General features: G+C 37.0%; 1 protein-coding gene and 1 pseudogene across 1 annotated transcript in view; both read right to left on the reverse strand.

The window, feature by feature from the left end:
* Positions 1-797: 797 nt before the first annotated feature.
* On the reverse strand, positions 798-916 carry LOC112472016 (annotated as a pseudogene).
* Positions 917-4,343: 3,427 nt separating this feature from the next.
* The window catches only part of ZNF454 (zinc finger protein 454), a 49,413-nt gene continuing 31,530 nt past the window's right edge, over positions 4,344-22,226 (reverse strand). The window contains 1 exon segment of the mRNA XM_025040616.1: positions 4,344-8,058. Coding sequence (XP_024896384.1) covers positions 6,707-8,058 — 1,352 coding nt within the window. The 3' untranslated portion in view covers positions 4,344-6,706.

Consider the following 22,226-nt stretch of genomic DNA (forward strand, 5'->3'; position numbering starts at 1 on the left):
TGGATGGCCACATGAGGAGCTAGGACCAGACTGGCCATAAGAAGACAAAAATATTTGGAAGCACGACTTCTGGCATGTCTTAGTGATACCTGATTAGGTAAGCAGGCCGCACAAATGCAACTTGTACATCTTAAAATACTCATACTTTTCTCATTTAAGAAAGACACACTGATGAATAATTTTTATGGCAACTTTTTTTTTTTTTTTTTAAGGATAGTGTGGCATCCAGGGTGACACATAGAACAGGGAGGGTACATCTGCATGACCACATCCTGGCACTTGCAGATAATGTACATTAGCATAACCGAGAAATCCTTGATGGGAAACAATCAAGCTTTGTATTTCTTTTCCCTTCATAAACTGGTATAAAAATATCAAAGTAAAAATATTACCAAAAATATGTTTAGCAGGAGTTCAGATTAGCCAAGAAACTGGGAACCCTCCCACTGCAAGGTGGGAGAGTTGTTTTCACATTGTCCTGCTGGCTAAGCCAGTGGTATATGGGAGGGAAGTACAAAGTGCAAAGGGAAAAGGAAAAGGAGAGGAATTAGACTACCTGTTCTTATATTAAATTTGTGCTTAAGGGAATGATTTCCTTAACCTGAGACATTCATGCAGGTCAAAACTATTTTGTACTAAGACTCTGGGGCTGGGGCACAGTAACCTGTTAGATAGTGTCTGCTGCAAGGTCAAGATGCCATTTTATTTTTTAGACTAGGCAACCCTTGGGTGACTTCACAGATTGCAAGGACCTTGTCAGCTTACAATCCCTTATTTTATTTTATTTATTTATTTTTATGCTACAGTACCTGGTTTTCCTAGGTGGTCTCCCATCCAAGTACTAACCAGGCCCGACCCTGCTTAGCTTCTGAAATCAGACGGGATTGGGCTTGCTCAGGGTAGCATGGCCATAGACTAAGGTGCCATTTTAAAAGCAGTTGCTAAACATGGAAGAAGGCAGCATTTTAAGGAGATGCTGCTGTCAAAGCTGGCAAACACAGGTGGATAGGCAGAACCCAGGTGCAAAATCAATCAGCTGGAGATGAGTAAGACCTGACAAGAGAAGGATTAAAGGAACTTAAAAAGGGAAACTTGGAGCAATTTTTTTTTCTCCTGAAGAGCTGGCAGTTTCAGTGGCTGTTCATGGGAGCCCATGGACACTGAAGAATGTAACAAAGTTGGGGGGGTGGGAGTAATGGTGTAGATGATATAGGCTCTGTTCATCCCTCTGGCGACCAAATCAAAGTTGTGATGGAAAAAAGGAGCAAACAGCAAGGAAAAATCACCTGGGATCTAGATAAACAAACCATACAACTAGGGAGAAATCTAAGGAAGCACCCTGCAACGGCAGAAGATAGGACAGGGCAAGGATGCGAGGCTGCCCGGTCTTGAGCAGCTGAGTGGGACAGAGGCAATAGCAGCAGCAGCCGGCAGCTGCAGACACCTCTTAAAGGGGCTGTGGCTGCAAGCGAACTTCCACAGTGGTGGACCTGCTTGCTCTCAGCACCAGTGCCGGTTTGGTTGCGCAGGGACTTACAGGGTGACACTGAGTAGTTGGAGTGAGGGCCTCGGCAAGTCTCACTCCCTGGCAGTAGTGCCAGTGGTATCCATTGTTTCTCTGTCGAGCCCTCCCCACTCCCAGTGCACAGACGCAGCACTGCCATAGTCCTGACGTCATCAAACTGGATAACAGAGGTTGCTCCGCCCAGAGGATTCCCTGAAACGCTGCCTCCCCCAACTCATGGCCCCACCAATCCACATCCAGGTGTATCCTCAGTGAGTCAGGTGCTCCTTGCTGAGCAGTGCCTAGATTCACACCGGAGGCAGCTGGCCTCGGTTTCTGGTATGGCCTTTGAGGCAACTATAAGCACAGCAACTGTAAATTGCTTGCTGAATCTTAACAGGTGGCCCTGGAGGGGCAGAGGCTTGGGCTAAATTTGGCCTGCAGCTGAATATCTCTCAGGACTGTGCCACTTGACACCTACTACACAAACCCATACTAATAAGACCGGGAGACTTAGGAGCTTTGCTTAGTACATAGAAACAGACACGGAAAGGCAGCCAAAATGGAAAGACAAAGAAGCAGAAACCATATGAGAGAACAGAACAGAGATCCAGAAAAAATAGAGTCAAGCCATCTAATAGATGCAGAGTTCATAACACTGGTTAAGATGCTCAATGAACTTTTGGGAAGTTTAGAGAACGTCAACAAAGAAATAGAAATTATAAAAGGGAACTAGTTTGAAACGAAGAACACATTATCTGAGATGAGAAGTATATTAAATGGAGTAAACAAAGGAATAAACAAAGTGAATAAAGAAGAGGATCAAATGACCTATATTGAGGACAGGAAAGCCAAGAATGGAAAGTCAATCAGAATGGCAAGAAAAAAGCCAAGACTATAATAATTTAAGGAGCCTATGGGACACTATTAAAGGTAAAAACATCTGTCTCATTAGGGTACTGAAAGGAAAACAAGATGTTGAACAGCTATTTGAAGACATAATGATGGAAAACTTCCCTAACTTGGTGAAGGAAACAGACATTCAACCCCAGGAAGCTCAGAGAATCCAAAGAGGCCCACACCAAGACACAGCATAATTAAAATACCAAAGGTTAAATTCAAAGAAAATCTTAAAAGCAGCAAGAGAAAAGCAGATAGTTACCTATAAGGGAGCACCCATAAGATTGGCAGCTGATTTCTCAAAAGAAACTATGCAGGACAGAAGGGTTTGGCACAAAATATTCAACATGATGAAGACCCAGGATCTACAATCAAGAATATTTTATCCAGCAAAACTATCATTTAGAGTTGAAGAACAGATAAAGAGCTTCTCAGACGAAAATAAGCTAAAGAAATTTATCACCACCAAGCCAGTATTACAGGAAATGTTGGAGGGACTTCTTTAAGAAAAAAAAAAAAACAAAACATGTATCAAAAACAGGATAAAGAATGGTAACAACTACATTCCTATCAATAAGTACCTCAAATGGAAAAGAATTAAATGCTCCGACTAAAAGAGTGGATGAATGGATTAGAAAACAAGACCCCTACATGATGCCTACAAGAGATTCATTTCAGATTAAAAGACACACACAGATTAAAAGGGAGAGGGGATGGAAAAAGATATTGCCTTGATGGACCTAGAAGTTATTTAAGTCAGACGGAGAAAGATAAACACCACGATTTCACTTATATGCAGAATCTAAGGAAAAAAAGAACAAACTAATAAAAAATGATGTACACTCACAAATATAGTGTACAATTTGGTAACAGAGGGTAGGGGTTTGGGGGGATGGGAGAATGGGGCAAAGGGTTAAAGAAGTACAAATTAGTAGTTTGATGGATGGCCACAGGGATGGGGAGCATGGCATAGGGAATCCAGTTAGAATTAATATGATGGCTAGCTGGAGAGCCAGGGGAGGGAGCGAGCAATTGGGGGGATTGTTTTATAAACTATATAGATGTCTAACCAATGTACTGTATACTCAAAAGTAATTAAAATAAATTAATTAATTAAAAAGAAAAGAATGTAACAAAATTCAGATACTAATCCTCTACTCGAATCCCTCCATGGGTAGAGTGCAATTAGACTTCCAGTGGGTTTGCCCATTGGGCGATTCCATAGCACTCAAGGAAAGTGCTGTGGGAGCGAGGCCAAGGTCCATTTCTCTCGCTCATAGCTTAGCTATGGTCCAGGGGTGGGAGTGGGGAGACTGGCTCACGTGTAAGTCCAATGCTTGCTCTGCCACATGCAGAGTCACCGTCTGGAGACGGCATGGTCCTGGGTATGCTGGGAAGTCTGCACTATGTGGGGCAAGGAGTAGTGAGAGATGGGCCAGATGTGCTGAGGATGCCATATCGCCACTCACACTCTGAAACCCTAAAGGGTGTGGGTCCCAGTGGTCCTCCCCTCTTTCACAGTCGGTGTCCATGTAGCCAATCAGCAAGACTAGAAAAGTGAGGTACAGAATGAACTGCTCTTCCTAGGAATCTCTAATGTCTTAAGAGTAACCTGGCTGAGGGTGGGGCAGAGAAGCCCCTCACAATAACTGCTTAAATCTTGCCTAACATCTTGCAGATCAGTCGGCAGAAAGTAGCCGAGTGTTCTCCAAAACACACTTTTAAGTGTGAGCCAAAGGTGCTGCTCGGGCAGGTGAGACTGCCCAGGCAGAGCCATACTACTTCAGATTAGAAAAGCACAGAATAGCACCTGGGCAAATGCTGATCCCTTAGTTGAGGTCACACAATAAGGTGTTAATCATAAGGCAGAATACAATAAAGCCAGAGCTAAAGGCCTGCTTAAACAGTATTGCCATAAATACATCCAGTCAGCCCAGACAAATATAGTAGGCCATTTATTTATTTTTTTTGCCTCCCCAGAAAGGGTTGAGTGAATAGGCATTTCAGAGGTCTACTTTCATCAAGACCGAAGCCTGGCAGAAGATAGGTCTGGGGGAAGGGGAGCACATTTTCAGATGAGGGCCTCAAACTACATTGATTCTGGGGGAGGAGCCGCCGGGGCTGTCACTGGGAAAAATGAGGCTCTTAAAGTGGAAGCAGGTCTGGGATCCAGCTTGATAGCAGGCAGCTGCCGAGTGGCTATAGCTCTCATTAAAAACAAACAACATGAACAACGAACAATTTAGAAAAATGTTTCTCAGGGATTCAAGGTAAGGGGGTGAGAGGACCAAGCAGGCCATATGGATAGTAATGAAGGCAGGTATCAGAGCAATGAGCACTGTTTCTCTAGGTTATTGTGGAATCTCAGGCTGCCAGCCATGCGAAGCTGTAGAGGAACATACCCAAGGCACAGATGGTCCCAAGTAATCTTTTAAAATGCTGCTTCACCTGCATCTTAGTAGAAAGTATGAATTGCTACTTACTTAACAGGAGACACCTATAGCCGACCTTTATTAAATGGATGCTGAACTTAAGAGAACTTGGGCTTGAAGGCTGCGGGAAGCTTCAAGTCTGTTTAACCTGGAAGCCATTGATCCTACCATGACATCGAATGTCCTCTTCTGTGACTTGGAGCTCAGGTGCAGTATTTGCAAGGACAGCAGGGCACCCGACTTGATGGAGAACACTTCCACAGGCCAGGAACCTGCCACTCTGCTTCCCAGAACAATCGTTTACTTGCTCTGCCATCATCATGATGTGGAATGTTCCAGCCTGCAGTAATGTGGGCTCCCCATTCTGTGTGGTGAGGGAGGGGAGAATGCCACCAGTGGTTGAGTGGGTGAAGACACACAATTGTTATTTTATTTCTCTCCGATTTCTACTGACAGCACTGAAGGATTAGAGATGGTGAAGGAACTCCACCTGCAGGACTAGAGTGTCACTCAAACTTTTGGACACAGACACTGTTCCTGCCAGAGGTCACAGTGCTGTTGACCACTTCTCATACTCCTGGAATTACTCAACATGTTGCTCACCACTGTCAGACTGGGACAGGCTTTAAGTAGTGCAATACACAGAGGAGAGGGAGTGCCTACTTTCAACTGCAAAAGCAGAAATACAAATCTCTCTGCTTTTCTTGTGAACACAGAGTTAATAACTTCAGAAAACGACAAAGACAGGGCAGGACCAGGATGAAGTTCAATGTTCTGGGAGTGACAGATATACTCTAACACAGGGGTCACCAAGGACTACCCAGCTGTGGGAAAGAGAGGGTCAGAACCTTTAACTGGCCATGGGGCTCCAATCTCTCTTGTCAGTTGCACATCTGTAAATGCCAAGTCATAGAAGTAGAGGTGACCTAAACCACCACCAAGTTGGTTGGAATCGTCACACCTACATCCCATATGTAGAGTAACTGCAGTACAGAGCAATCAAAGGGCAGTGTTTACACAAGGTAAGCCCCTACATTAGGTATCACCCCAGGGTCAGAATCAAGCTGAGGCCCAGAGAAACTGGGTAACTCAAGAATTTTGATTAACCTCTGCTTTTTAGGCAGACATCCCAAGTTCTGAAAGCTGGATTTGGGAGCAATACCCACAATCATGGGCTGTGTATGATGTTGGATCACCACTCTCCAAGGGCAAATGGGGTGGTAATAAGTGACATGATGTTACCAGTTAGGAGCTGCTAAATCAAAAGAAGAATGCACCATTCAAATGAATTGTCCTAGGAGAAGATGGGTAGGAAACCAGTGGACACACAGACCAGGGAGATCTCACAAAAACAATTTGAAGCAGAAGCAGACTTTAAGTTAAGTCCTAAGCTGATGCATAAGTGAATGCACTTTCTTTACTCTGGGTGTCAGCGGTTTGATTGAGAACAGAGGGTTCCATTAAAGGTGGAAACCCTTATATAAAAGAATCAAAGAGAATGAAATGCTTGTAGACCAGTTCCTTACTTTTTGTTCTTTTGCTACTCAACCTTAATTTTTACAATTTCATAATTTTTCTTAATAGTCAAAAATGTAAATTTGACAAAGTAATTTTTATGTTGTTGATGAAGCACTATTTTGGTTCTTATACTTGGTAATTCAGACTAATTACACAGAACTGTTATTTAGTTGAGGCAGTTCTGAATGATGAGGCATGTTTGACATGCTTAAATTCTCAAAACCCACAATCCTGTAAAGCTTGACTCTCAGTAAAACAAAAATGACTATCTTGATGTAAACCTTCTTGGTCATTCTCTAGAATGGATTCTCTTACATTCAATAATTAACACATTCAGTCTCAAAGCTCTTCCTTATAAACTGCAATCACATCACTTTTCTCCAATATGATGTCTCTGATGCTGAATGAGGTTTGCAGTCTGGTTGAAAGCTTTCCCACATTTATTACATTTATAAGGTTTCTCTCCTGTGTGAATCCTCTGGTGTTGAGTAAGGTGTGTGCTTCGGATAAAGGCTTTCCCACAGATTTTACATTTGTAAGGTTTTTCTCTAGTATGAATTCTTTTATGTTGAGTAAGGGCTGAATGGTCACTGAAGGCTTTCTCACATATATTACATGTATATGGTTTTTCCCCAGTATGAATTCTCTGATGCTGGGCTAGGGCTGATTGGTCCCTGAAGGCTTTCTCACACAAACCACATCTATAAGGTTTCTCTCCAGTATGAATTTTCCGATGTCGAGCAAAGGATGAATTATCTCTGAAAGCTTTCCCACATTCATTACATTTATAAGGTTTCTCTCCAGTATGGATTCTCTGGTGTTCAGTAAGGGATGAGTTCACCCTGAAGGCCTTTCCACATTCATTACATTCAAAGGGCTTCTCCCCGGTATGAATTCTCTGATGCTGAAGAAAACTTGTACTCTGATTGAAGGCTTTCCCACATTCATTACATTTATAGGGTTTGTCTCCACTATGAATATTCTGGTGTTTGGTAAGATGTGCCCTGCACACAAAGGCTTTGTCACATATGTTACATTTAAAAGGTTTCTCTCCAGTATGTATTCTATGATGGTGGGCAAGGTGTATGTTTCGAATAAAAGCTTTTCCACATAAGTTGCATTCAAAAGGTTTCTCTCCAGTGTGAATTTTCTGATGATAAGTAAGTGAGGAGCTCACTGAGAAGGCCTTGCCACATTCCTTACATTCATACGGTTTCTCACCTGTGTGAATTCTTTGGTGATGGATAAGGTGTGTACTCTGATGAAAGGCTTTCCCACATTCTCTACATTCATATCGTTTCTCTTTAATAAGAGTTTTCTGATTTACATTAAGTTTTTCAGTGTGAATTTTCTGATGTTTATTAAGGGTTGAACTCTTAGTGAAGACTTTTCCACACTCACTACACTCAAAGGCTTTTTTGCTAGATTGAAATCCCTGACTTTGAACAAAAGGTGAGCTCACAGTGCAGTGCTTCCCAGATTCATCACATTCTTGGTAACTACCCACAGATGAGGTTTTATGGTGCGTGAACACTACTTGCTGCAACTTTATCTCCTGGCCTCCATGCTGCCATTCCCATAGGCTATCATATTTCCAGTGACTATCTCTAGTGAATCTTTCCTTTATCACCCACCGATCCAATTCTTCTTCAGGAATATCTTCCTTGAGAGTAGATTTCTTACTCACGGGCACAGTCATCCAGTCTGAAAGACATCAAAAATAAAAATGTCTGTTTTATTCCAGCAAAACATCTACTTGGGATAAGAGGAGCCTGTTTATAATCATAATAAAGAGGCTGCAGTTTTGAAAATTTCTTGAAGTGAAGAAAGGAAAGGAGAACAGAAGTCAACAGAGGACAAAACAGGAAGGGGTTGATCTAATGTATAATGTATGAAGCAGGAGATCTTGGGAGCTTGAGTTCAGAAGTCACGGGCTTGGGTTGGGATCCTGAGTATAATAGTTACTTTATTTGTAATTACAGATAAGTTACTTGACTTTCTAAGCCTCAAAAACCCTATAGAGACCACAAGATACTAATGATTAAAAAAAAAACGTACCTTGTCTATTTTAGTGATATGGTCTTTAAAATAATCCAGATGTGACCTTAAGAAACCATTGAAACTAGAGGCAATACTTGGCAGAAAAAATTCATCTCTAGAGTAACTACAAAATCCATCATTTCAATGTTTAATACATTCACGTTAGCATTTGGATGGATAATAGAAAGTTAGGATACTATTAATGCTGTGGGAAAGACCTCCCGCTACCAGTGAGGAAGCAATGTCTTCAAACCTATATGAACAATGTGACATTTACATGAGGAAAATATACTATGAGGATGTATATGTGAGCACAGAAAGTCAGGAGCAAGGCAGCAAACCTGTCAAGATGTACCCACTGCTCTCAGTGGACAAGGTCCTGAATAACTAGAATAGGACTCTGCTGCTGTGATAGGAATTGGGGTCCCTTGAATTATCTGACACATGATTCCTCTCTCCAAACACAAAGTTCAGGCTTACTCAACAACTGTCTGGCTTGGTATCTTTCATGAGTAGAGTTCAAGATTGCATATTAGTTTTTCATATGTATTTGTGAATATCTGCCTTTTATGTTATCTATTTAAGACTCTGTACTAAGAGATGCAATATAACAACTAGCAACTAAACACACATGAGGCAGATTCCTGGGAAACTCTATTAAAAACAAGCCCCCCTCATTACATTTCTTTTCCTACTCACTCCAGAAAATCTACAAAGAGCTATTATCAAAAAAATAAACCCCGTAAAGCTTATTTAAAACAGAAAGGTAAACAGGTGCATTTTAAGGCTAAAATCCTAGTGAGCTCAGAGAATATATCCTTGCTCAAAACTGAGAATGGTCAAAGTTAAACACCAATATTACCAAATTTCAAAATCTTAAGGACAGACTTTTACTTCTGGACCTGATAGAGTAGCCTGTGGCAGACTGACATTCCTAAGGAAAACAACAGGAAAATCTGAAGTGGAAAAAAAAAAAATCTGTCTAAAGGCATCAGATGTCACTTGAGGCCAACTTGATAGTCTAATTTTTGGGGAGAGAAGGGAAATACAGAGAGTTGATTCCAACACTTAATGGTTTTTATCTCATAAAATTTGCTGAATTCTTAAGCTGCTCAGGGCAAGAAACTAAAGCTAAGCAGAGGTTCAGAATTTTCTATGGTCTTGTAGAACTTTGGAGCTAAAAACTGGAGTTTAGGACCTTCTAAGGAAGGGGTGGGAGGGTGGTCAGAGTAAACATGTGAGGCTCTCATTTGGATTCAAATATTTGTATTGTAGGGATCCCAGAAGGAGAAGAAAGAGAGAAAGAAACAGAAACTTTATTTTTTTAAAAAAAATGGTTGAAAGCTTTCCTAAACTGGGAAAGGAAACAGACATCTAGGTCCAAGAAGCACAGAGAGTCCAAATTTGATGAACCCAAAGAGACCCACACCAAGACGTACTGCAATTAAAAAGGCAAGTTAAAGAGACAATCTCGAAGGAAGCAAGAGGAAAGCAACCAGTTATATACAAAGGAAATCACATAAGGCTATCAGCTGATTTAACAGCAGCAACTTTATAGGCCAGAAGGGAGTAGCAGAACACCTTTAACCTTTAGAGTGCTGAAAGAAAGGAACCGACAACCTAGAATACTACACTCGGCAAGATTATCATTCGGAATTGAAGGAGAGATAGTTTCCTAGACAAACGAAAACTAAAGGAGTTCATCACCATTAATCCAGCTTTACAAGAAATGTTAAAGGTACTTCTTTAAGCAGAAAAGGAAAAGTCATAACTAGATATAAGAAAATATGAGGAAGGAAAAATCTCACAGGTAAAGCCGAATATTTAATAATTACAACAAATTGGACATGTAAAAAGCTACTATAAAGGTCAAAACAAAAAGTATCAAACTCAATTCGAACTACAATAAGTAGTTAGGAGATACACTACACAAAAAGATCTAATAATGACATCAGTAACGTAAAGCAAGGAGAGGGGAGTTAAATGAAATCCTTACAGAATATATTCAAACTTAAATGCCTATCAGCTTATAATATAGAATGATATATCATTCTGTACTGCTATACTTCTATAAATTTATACTGCTATAAATATAGAATGATATGCATAAATCTCATGGTAACCACAAACCAAAAAACATAAAAGATATGCAAAGGATAAAGAGAAGAGAACCCAAACAAAACTCTAAAGAATACCAGCAAACCACGAAGAGATCAAGAGAAAAAGAAAGGAACAGAGGAGAATTATAAAAACAACCAAAAAACAATTAACAAAATGGCATATTTATCAATAATTTCTTTAAATGTAAATGGGTTAATGTTCCAATAAAAAGACAAAAGGTGGCAGAATGGATAAAAAAAAAAAAAAAAAGACCCATTGTATGCTACCTACAAGAGACTCACTGCAAACAGAAAGACACAGTGAAAGTGCAAAGAGAAACAAAATGAAAGCTGGGGTAGCAATACTCATATCAAACAAAATAGACTTTAAAACACAAAATGTAAAAAAAGAAAAAAGACAAAAAAGAACACTGCATACTTATAAAGGAGTGGATCCAAGAGGATATTATAAATATCTATGTACAATTATAAATATCTATGTACCCAACATAGGAGCACCTAAATATGTAAAAACAATTATTAATAGATGTAAAGGGAGAAAAATCACAGTAATACAATAATAGTAGGGATTTTTAACACCCCTGTCATATCAATGGATAGATCATCTAGATAGAAAATTAGTAAGGAAATAATGGCCCTTAAATGTCACATTAGATCAGATTGACTATAGAAATTTTTTAAAATTTCATCCCAAAACTGAAGAATAGTTTTTTTCAAGTGCACATAGAATATTCTTCAGAATGGATCACATATCAGGTGACAAAACAAGCCTCAATAAATTCAAGAAGACTGAAATCATATCAGGTATCTTTTCTGAGAACAATGGCATAAAAATTGGAAATCAACTACAGGAAGAAAACTGAAAAAAACACAACTATGTGGAGACTAACCAATATGCTACTAAACAACCAATGGATCAAAGAGAAAATCAAACAGGAAATCAAAAACCATCTTGAAGCAAATGAAACAAAAATACAACTTTTCGAAATGTATGGGATGCAGCAAAATCAGTTCAAAGATGGAAGAGACAAGAAAAATCCCAAATCTCACTCTGTATTTAAAAGACCTAAAAAAGAAGAACACACAAAACCAAAGGAAACAGTAGGAAGGAAATATTTAAGATCAGAGTGGAAATAAATGAAATAGAAATTTAAAAAACAATAGAAAAGATCAGTAAAAACTAAGAGCTGGTTCTTTGAAAAGATAAAATTGACAAATCTTTAGCCAAACTCATCAAGAAAAAGAGAGCCCAAATAAATTAAATCATAAGTGAAAGAGAAGTTACAACTGACATCACAGAAATACAAAGACTCTTATGAAGAATATTATGAACAATTACATGCCAACAAATTCAGCAACCTAGAAGAAATGTCATAATAAATTTCTGTAAATATGTAACCTTCTAAGACTGAACCACATAGAAATAAAAAATCTAAACAGAGCGATTTCTAGCAATGAAAGTGAAGCAATAATCAAAAAACTCCCAACAAATAGAAGTCCAAGACCAGACCCCTTCACAGGTGAATTCTACCAAACATTCAAAGAAGAAATAATACCTATCCTTCTTAAACCATTTCAAAAAATTGAAGAGGAAGGAATGCTTCCAAACTCAATCTATGAAGCCAACATTGTCCAGATACCAAAACCAAACAAAGACATTACAAAAAAAGAAAATTACAGGCTAATATCCTTGATGAACATAAATGTAAAAATTCTCAATAAAATATTAACAAACCGAATTCAATAATACATTAAAGGATTATAGACCACAACAAAGTGGATTTCAACACAGGGATGCAAGAATGGTTCAATATCAATAAATCAATCAACATGATACATCACATTAGCAAAATAAAGGATAAAGACCATATGAACACCTCAATAGATGCACAAAAAACATTTGACAAATATCAACATCTTTTTACACCAAAAACTCTGAACAAAGTGGGTATCAAAGGAACATATCTCATCATTATACAGGTTATATCTGACAAACCCCTAGCTAGTATCATACTCAATGGTGAAATGCTGAAAGGTTTTCCTCTAAGATCAGGAGCAAGACAAGGATTCTTGCTATAACCACCTCTATTCAACATAGTATTAGAAGTCCTAGCCAGAGAAATCAGACAAGAAAAAAAAAAAAGACATTCAAATCAAAATGGAAGAAGTAAAACTCCAATTATTTGCAGATGATATAATACTATATACAGAAACTCTAAAGACTCCACCAAAAACTTATTTGGACTAATAAATGAATTCAGTAAAGTTGAGGAGATAGATCAAAATACAGAAATCTGTTGCATTTCTATACACCAATAATGGATGATCAGAAGAAGAAATTAAGAAAACAACCTCATTTACAACTGCATCAAAATGCATAAAATACCTAGGAATAAATTTAACCTAAGAGGTGAAAGATTTGCACTCTAAAACTATAAGACACTGAAGGAATTGAAGAAGATACAAATAAATGCTTATGGATTGGAAGGATTAATATACAGATTCAATGCAATCCTTATTAAAATGCCAATAGACTTCTTCTCAGAATTAGAAAAAATTAATTCTAAAATTCATACGGGACCACAAAAGGCTCTAAATAGCCAAAGAAATCCTGAGGAAGAACAAGGTGGGAGGTACATGCTCTCTGATATTAAACTATACTACAGAGCTACAATAATCAAAACAGCATGGTACTGACATAAAAAATATAGAGAGAGATCAATGGAATAGAAAGTCCAGAAATAGGTCCTCACTTATATGGTCAATTAAGCTATGACAAAAGGGGGCAAGGATATACGGTGAAGTAAAGACAGTCTCTTCAGTAATGATGATGGGAAAACTGGATAGATATATACCAAAAAATGATATTGGACCATTTTTTTACACGATATACAAAAATAAACTCAAAATAAATCAAAGACTTAATTGTAAGACCTAAGACCATAAAACTCCTTGAAGAAAATATAAGCAGTAAACTCCTTGACATCATTCTTTTTGGATATGTCTCCTCAGGCAAAGGCAACAAAAGAAAAAATAAACAAATGGGACTACATCAAGCTAAAAAATATTTGCACAGCAAAGGAAATCATCAATAAAACAAACAAACAAACAAACAAAACTCTACTAAATGGGAAAAGATATTCAACCATGATACATCTGATAAAGGGCTAATATCCAATATAAGGAACTTGTACAACTTAACATTAAAAAGACAAAAGATCTGATTTTAAAATGTGCAGAGGAACTGCATAGCACTTCTCCACAGAGGACATACAGATAGATGGTCAACAGACATATGAAAAGATGCTCAGTGTCACTAATCATCAGGGAAATGCAAATTAAAACTACAAACAATGAGATATCACTTCACACCTGTCAGAATGGCTAGCATCAAGAGAAATGCTTACAAGAACATGGAGAAAAGGGAACCCTGGTACTCTATTGGTAAGATTGAAAATTAGTGTAGCTACTACGGAAAACAGTTCTTCAAAAAATTAAAACTAGAGCTGCCATACGATCTATCAATTCTATTTCTGGTTATTTATCTGAAGAAGACAAAAAAATTAATTTTGAAAATATAAATGCGCTCCTTTCTTCATTGTAGCATTACTGTAATAGCCAAGATATGGAAGCAACCTACATGTCCATCAATAGATGAATGAATAAAGAAGTGGTACATATATACGATAGAATATTTAGCAATAAAAAAGAATGAAATTTTGCCATTTGTGACAGAGATATGGACCTGGAGGGTATAATGCTAAAGTGAAATAAGTCAGACAGGGAAAGACAAAGACCATATGATTTCACTTATATGTATAATCTAAAAAAGAAAAATTAATGAATAAATGAAACAAAAAAGAAAAAGACCCATAGATACAGAGAACAAGCTGATGGTTGCCAAAGGGGAGGGGTATAGGGAGATGGAAATTAAAAAACAAAACAAAACGTAGCATTGACATTTTCTATCAAGTTAGGGATTCCTGACCTGCACTGAAGAGTACCGTTAGTTTATAGAGGTTAAAAAAAGATCATCATGTGCTCTCTCTCTCAAATTTGGAGGTTTCAAAGCTGAAAGAGTGGTATAACACCCGAGTCTCCTATCTCAGTTGTGGGGACTCCTTTTCTGCTGGTTCTATGTCATATGACAGGGTATGGCCAAGATGGGAAACATAACTACACCCTCCTTAGGTATCCAAGAGCAAAGTGGTGACATCTTGATTTCTTTCTGGTGCAGAATCCTGAGTTTGAAGTCTCACTGTACAAGAGAAGTGCCAAGTAGACATAAGAAGTCTGCAGTCACAAAACAAATATTGCAATAAATTGGGGCAGAAACTAGCTTGTGGTACTAAGGCATGAAGGAAAAGAAAAAAGAGCATCAGGAAAGTACAGCTTGCTACATGAAAAAAATCAAACTCAAAAGAATGGGAAGAAGAGAGACCTCAAAAATTTAACTTTTTTTGTCTTGGACCAAAGAGCTATTTTGTAGCTCAGAAATTCATCTTTGGACTTCAAAAACTGGACTGGAAATGGGAACGATGAAGCCGAAAACATCAAATAGCTTGGGATCCTTGGTTCATTAGCAGCAACACACACAGAATTCATCACCTCATCCATTCTTAACATTTCATTGTAGGAGGAAAACCACAGGCCAAACCTAGCAAAAGCTGTTATATTTAACTCTTTAGCCTCATGTGCTTACTAGTGGTTTCTGAGTCTCCAAGGCTGAGAAGTAATGTAAGGTGGGGTTATTTAATATGTGTTGTGGAAGGAGAAAACAAAACAAATAAAAAGAAGAGAAATACCAAAAATATAGACACAGAAATGTAAAAAAGAAAAAAAAAATGAAAAAAATTTTTCATGCAAGCATTAGCCACAAGAAAGTTGGTATATTTATAACATCAGACAAATCGCACAAAAAAAAGACTTTAACATATTTCATATTGACAAAAGGATCAATTCTCTAAGAACATATAACAAATCTACATTTGCACATTACATAACTTCATAATGTATAAAGTCAAAGTTGAAAGAATGAAAAGGAATCAAATCTTAACCATCACAGTGAGATGTTTATACATCACTCTCAATAAACTCAGAATTCAAACTATTAAGAATAAGGATGATTTTAACAACTTGATGTACGAACTTGACCTAACTGATATACTTAGAACACTACACCTAACAATGACAGAATACACATTGTATTTAAGTGCATACAGAACACTTATGAAGGCGGACCATATACTGGGCCATAAAGCAGAATGAACATATTTCACAGGACTGAGAACACTCAGAATATGTTCTCTGAACTTAGTGGAATTAAGCCCAAAATGAATACCAAAATACCAAAAAGATAATTAGAAAACCCACAGACATTTCTAAATTAAGCAATATATTTTTAAATAACTGATAGATTAAATAAAAAAACATGGCAAAAATTAGAAAATATTTTAAATAGTAAAAGCATAAAATGGAACCTATAGGATGCAGCTACAGCCATGTTTAGAAGGAAAAGTACATCTAACTATCTGTGTATTATCCATCTCAAGAGAGTAGAAAAATAACAAAGTAAACCCAAAGGAGAAGGAAAGAAATAATAAAGATAACAAAAATTAATAATTTAATTAAAAAAATGATAGAGCTCTAGCAAGCCTAATAAAGGAAAGAGAAAAGGAATATTTTACCGATACCAAGAATGATAAAGGTGATATCAGGATAGCTTCTATAGAGGATTTGTAAGAGAATAACATAATGAGGAAACTTTATGTCAATAAATTTGACAGTTTAGACAAAAGACTCAAATTCCTAGAAGAGTGCAATGTAATAAATCAGACACAAGAAGAAAGAGAAAATCTGAATGGTCCTATATCAAATAAATAGATTGAATCCTCAGTTTATAACTTTTTCACACAGAAATTTCCAGGCAGAGATGGCTTCACTAATGAAGGCTTCTGAACATTTCAGGAAAAAATAACACCAATCTTAAATAGGTTATTCTAGAGAACTGAAAAGAAGGAACATTTCTAACTGGTTTTACGAAGTTAACACGACCTACCAGAATCTGATGAGGACATTAAAAAAGTGTAAAACTGCAGACCATTTGCTCTCATGAACACAGGTGCAAAATTCCTAAATAAAATATTAGCAAAAGGAACACAGTCATATAAAAAAGGATAATACATCATAAATAAGTTGGAATTCTAAGGTCATTTTCACATTTCAATCACTCAGTATTATTCACCATATTAACAAAAATAAAGGAGAAAAATTACAACATTACTTCAATAGATGCTGAAAAAGCATCTGACCCAATTCAACAGCCAGTCATGATAAAGATAAGCAAAGTAGGAGTAGAACCAAACTACCTGAATCTGATCAAGAGTATCTACAAAAAAAATCTACACCGAACATCATAGTTAATTATGAAATATTGAAAACATTCCCCTGAGACTGGGATGAAATAGGCATGTCTGCTATCACTCTTTCTATTTAATATTGTACTAGAAATCTTAATCACTACAAGGTAAAGAAAGAAAAAAGGAAAAGGTTGGAAAGGAAAAATGAAAGTCATTACTCTCAGATAATACGATTATGTTCACAGAAAAACACAAAATATGGACACAAAATTAATAAAAGAATTTAGTAAAGTAACTAGATATAAGACCAGTATATAAAAACCAATAGTATAGCTACATACCAACAACGAATAATTGGAAAAATCAAACTTTCAAAAGACATTTATAATTGCATTAAAAACAAAAAGTACTTAGAAATAAATATAATGAAAGATATATAAGAACTGTACATATAAAACCACAAAAATTTTAAGAAATTAAAGAAAACCTAAATAAATATAGGGATATACTATGTTCACAGAATGGAATACTTCTAATTCTCCCCATTTAACCAACAGATTAAGGCCAATTCTTATAAAAATTCCAGCAGAAATTTTGTGGAAATTGAAGACAATTCTAAAATTCTAAAAGAAAAGAACAAAGCTGGAGGACTTACATCATCAATTTTAAGACTCATTATAATGTTAAATTAAAACAGTATTATATTGGCACAAGATTTGATAAAAAGAATGAAACAGAAAAGAGATTCCAGAAACACACCTTTACACAAACAGTCCAATGGAACAGATTACAGAACCCAGAATCAGACTCATGCACATGTAGTCACTATATACATGACAAAGGTGACACTGCAGTACAATGGGAAATGACAGTCAATTTAGTAAATGATCCTGAGTCAGCTGGGTACCCATATGAAAAACAATGACTAATGAATCTTCCTAGTGGATGTGGCAGTGTCTACTGAAGCTTACATTCTCATGAACATATTACTCCCGGCTATGTACTCAAGAAGAATGTATACATATATTCTCTAAAAGAGGTATAAGAATGTTCATAGCAGCAGTATTCATAATACCTCCAAGCTAGAAACAAACAAATGTCTAGCAACAGTAGAATGTACAAATAGTGGTAGGTTTACCAGTGAAATATTGCACACCAATGAGAATGAACCAACTATTGCTACATGTGACAACATGGATGAATCTTAAACACACTGTTGAAGGAAAGTAATCAGGTACAGAAGAGTACATACTTCATGATTCCATTTATGTGAAGTTTTAAAGGGAAATAAAAGCAAACATAAATTAATTAATGGGACTACATCAAACTAAAAAACTTTTGCACAGCAAAAGAAACCATCAGCGAAACGAAAAGGCAACCAACCAAATGGGAGAAGATATTTCTCCCATTGGATTGCAAATGATACATCCAATAAGGGGCTAATACCCAAAATATATAAAGACTCACACAACTAAACAACCAAAAACAATCCGATTAAAAAATAGAGAACCTGAATAGACATTTTTCCAAAACACATATACAGATGGCCGACAGACATATGAAAAGATGCTCAACATCACTAGTTATAAGGAAAATACAAAACCACAATGATATATGACCTCACATCCTAGATAAAATGGCTATTATCTAGGGGAATCATTTTATAAACTATGTAAACGTCTAACCAATGTACTGTGTACTTGAAACTAATTTAAAAAATGGCTATTATCAAAACAACAAGAAATAACAAGTGTTGGTGAGGATGTGGAGGAAAAGGAACCCTCATACACTGTTGGTGGGAATGTAAATTAGTGTAGCCATTATGGAAAACAGTATGGAGTTTCCTTAAAATATTAAGAATAGAACTATCATAGGATCCTGCAATTACACTTTTGGGTATCTATCTGAAAAATATGAAAACACTTATTCATAAAGATATATGAACCCCAATGTTCATTGCAGCATTATTCACAATAGCCAAGACAGGGACACAACCTAAGTGTCCACCAATGGATGGCTGCATAAAGAAAATGTGGTACATACACACAACAGAATACTATTCAGGCATAAAAACGATAAAATATTGCCATTGCGACAACACAATGAATCTTGAGAGTATTATGCTAAATGAAATAAATCACATAGAAAAGGACAAAGTCCATATGATTTTACTCACATGTGAAATATAAAACAAAAAGTAACAAAAGAACTAACAAAACAAACAAAAACAAACCATAGATACAGACAAAGGAATAAAGGTTAGCACAGGGGAGTGGGAGGAGGGAGAATTGGGTAGAGAGGGTCAAATACGTGGTGACAGAAGGAGACTAGACTTCAGTTGGTAAGCATGCAAGAGTATGAAGATGCCAAACTAGAAGCATGTACACATGAAAATTATGTTATTAACGACTGTTACTCCAATAAATTTAATTTTTAAAAAGTTTTAAAATAGACAAAACCAAAGCTATGGTCAGATAGCAGTTATGTTTAAGGCAAAAGAAACAGAAGGGAATGGGCGGTTCTGGTGTGCTGCTAACATTCTATTTCTTGATGTAAGTGCTGATGATACAGATGTATTTATACTATAAAATTTTGTTGAGTTGTATACTTATGATTTGTGTACTCTTCTGTGTTAGTATTACTTTGGGAAAAGTTTACTTAAAAAAATCTGGGAGATGGATTTCAAAAAGGATAATTTGGCTCAACAAAACTAACCAACTGAGATTTTTCTTTTCTACCAGCTATGGGACAGCTATGTCTATGAAAGCGTTTTCTTGATTGTGGTAATAAAAACACATCTGTATATAAAAGAATATTTGTCTTTTTAATGTTTTAGGTTACAGGACACCCACTTATTGTTTATGAAGAGAGGATTCAAATGTACCCTGGTTTTACCACTCGGAAGATTAACTGAGGTGAGGAAGGCTGGACTTACTGAACCTATGAGCACTCAGGGTCACTCTCATGGGGACAAGGTCACTTCTGCATGGGCTGAATCAAGGACTCCTAGCCCTAGCTGCAATGGCCCACAACCAAATATATATATATATATATATAGCTTTAAACTATGTAACTCTAGGGTTTCAAGCAAGGCATGCAAGTAGTATGACCCAAGCCCCTAGGGGAGGGCCAGAAACTAGCCCAATTTACTTCCAAATCCTCAAAGACTTCAAGGATTCGCATCATCAGGAACCTCCAGAAGTGTGTGTGTGGTGGGGGCGGGGAGGATAAAAGAAGGAGTTTAAGGTCAATTTAAAAAGTTGTTAGGCCCCTAGAGCCCTTTCCCAATGCAGAGCAGCTAGGGACTAGGGACATCCCTCTCCAGACTCCACAAAAGACCAGAGGAATTTTCTCCCGGAGAAAGTACATCAGAGCAGCTCTGGATGAAAAATAACCAAGGCAGCTGATGGCGGGAAAGCTGTGTTGAAGATTCAAGTCCCACTCACTTGCATGTAGCACTTCCCAAAAGGACTTCAGCTTCCCACTGTTTAGCTAGGCAGACAGTCAGGGATGACCAGATGCTGAAGCCTCTAACAGGAAAGAGATATCAAAAGAATTAAAGAGGAAATTTGAGGACACAGAGCGAATGAAGGAAGAAGATCTTTTCGAAAATTATTATTTTTAAAGGTAAAATATTTTAACTGTAAAACATAAATAAGAGCTTACAAATAAAGCAGTATTCAGAGAAACGAGTTCCTGGAAATTAAAAATGATGGCAAAATTTCAAAACCCAATAAATTCCTGTAGTAAACAATTAGAAAACCAGAAAAAAATGAAACAACTGATTTTAGGTAATGGATAAGTGACAGGGAAAGATGGTGATCCCTGAGAGAAGTGAAACAGACAAAGGAAAACCTAGGGATGCCCCAGTTTGGCCCCTGGAGGCAGATTCCAGGTCATTGCACAGGACCAAACAGCCCAGGAGTCTCAATGAATTGAAGTGACAGAGATCAAGGTTTGGGGAAACTGAGGCAGCTAGAATCTGTGGCCCACTGAAGAGCTGAAAGCTGAGGAAACTGAATTTGCAGTTTAAAACCTTCCCACCAAAAAAAAGGTAAAGAAAAGGAAAAAAGCCTAGCAGACTTTGCTGGCTCTACCAAACATTTAATGAAGAAATGATGCCAATTCTCCACACATTTTACCAGAAAATGGAAGAGAAGGGGAAACTTCCAAATCCATTTTATAAGGCTAACATTACTCTGATACCAAGGGGAAAAAAATTACAAACTAATATTGCTCATAAATACTGATGCAAAAATTCTTAACGAAATGTTAGCAAATTAAATCTAGTAATATTTAAAAAGGATACTAAATCAAGACGAAACTGAGTTTATCCCAGGAATGTGAATTTTATTTGACATTTTAAAACCAATTGCAGTAATTCACTATATCAACCATAGCATCATTTTAAGGATTCAGAAAAGCATTTGACAAAAATTCAACATCTGTTTATAAGAAAACTCTTATCAGACCAGTAATAGGTGTAAATTTCCTTAACCTGATAAACAACATCTATAAACAAACCTATCTCTAATGTTAACTCAATGGTGAAAGGCTGAGTGCCTTTCCCCCAAGACATGGGGCAGGGAGGATGGCCCCTCTCACAGCTGCTTAGAAATTCATGCTTTCATTCAACAAATACATACTGGGACCTGGTGTGATGAGGACACCAGAGCAAATTGGTCCTTCCCTCATGGATCTGAGGGCAGAAAGGATTATTTAAACAGGAAACAAAAAGGACTAAGATAAAGATCATAAAGGTAAAGACTGATCTATTGTAGTTCATTAATTACGAATTGCTATTAGTAAAGAAAGAGAAAAGATAAGCTATAGACTGAAATATATACTAACTGATAAAGTATTAGATTCCCAGATATATATACAGAACTCCCAAAAATGAATAAGAAAAAGATAACTATAATAGAAAAATGGGCAAAAAATATGAATGTAAGTTACAGGACACAAACAGTCAACATATAAAAAGATGTTCAATTGCACAAGGAAATGCAAATTAAGACCACGATGAGGCACCGTTTTTCAGGAATGGGACCAGGAGAATTTTTAAAAGTCTGAATGTTCCAAATTTTGGCAAGAATGTAAGATAATAGGAACTTACATCAACTATTAGCATAATCTGGAATTCGTTTAATCAGCAATCAGGGAAAACTGAGTGGTGATGAAGCACATACCGTTAAACGCAGTATTTATTTATCTATGAATATGCTAAAGAAAGTCCCAAACAAGGCCTATGTGTACAAAAGGAAGTACATACAGGAATATTTAGGTCAGCATTAGTCAACACAGCAAAACGTCTGGAAACAACCTCTGGGTCTATCAGCCAGAGAAAGGATCA

The sequence above is a fragment of the Pteropus alecto genome, unplaced genomic scaffold, assembly GCF_000325575.1.
Source record: "Pteropus alecto unplaced genomic scaffold, ASM32557v1 scaffold78, whole genome shotgun sequence".
In the NCBI taxonomy this organism is placed as follows: Eukaryota; Metazoa; Chordata; class Mammalia; order Chiroptera; family Pteropodidae; genus Pteropus; species Pteropus alecto.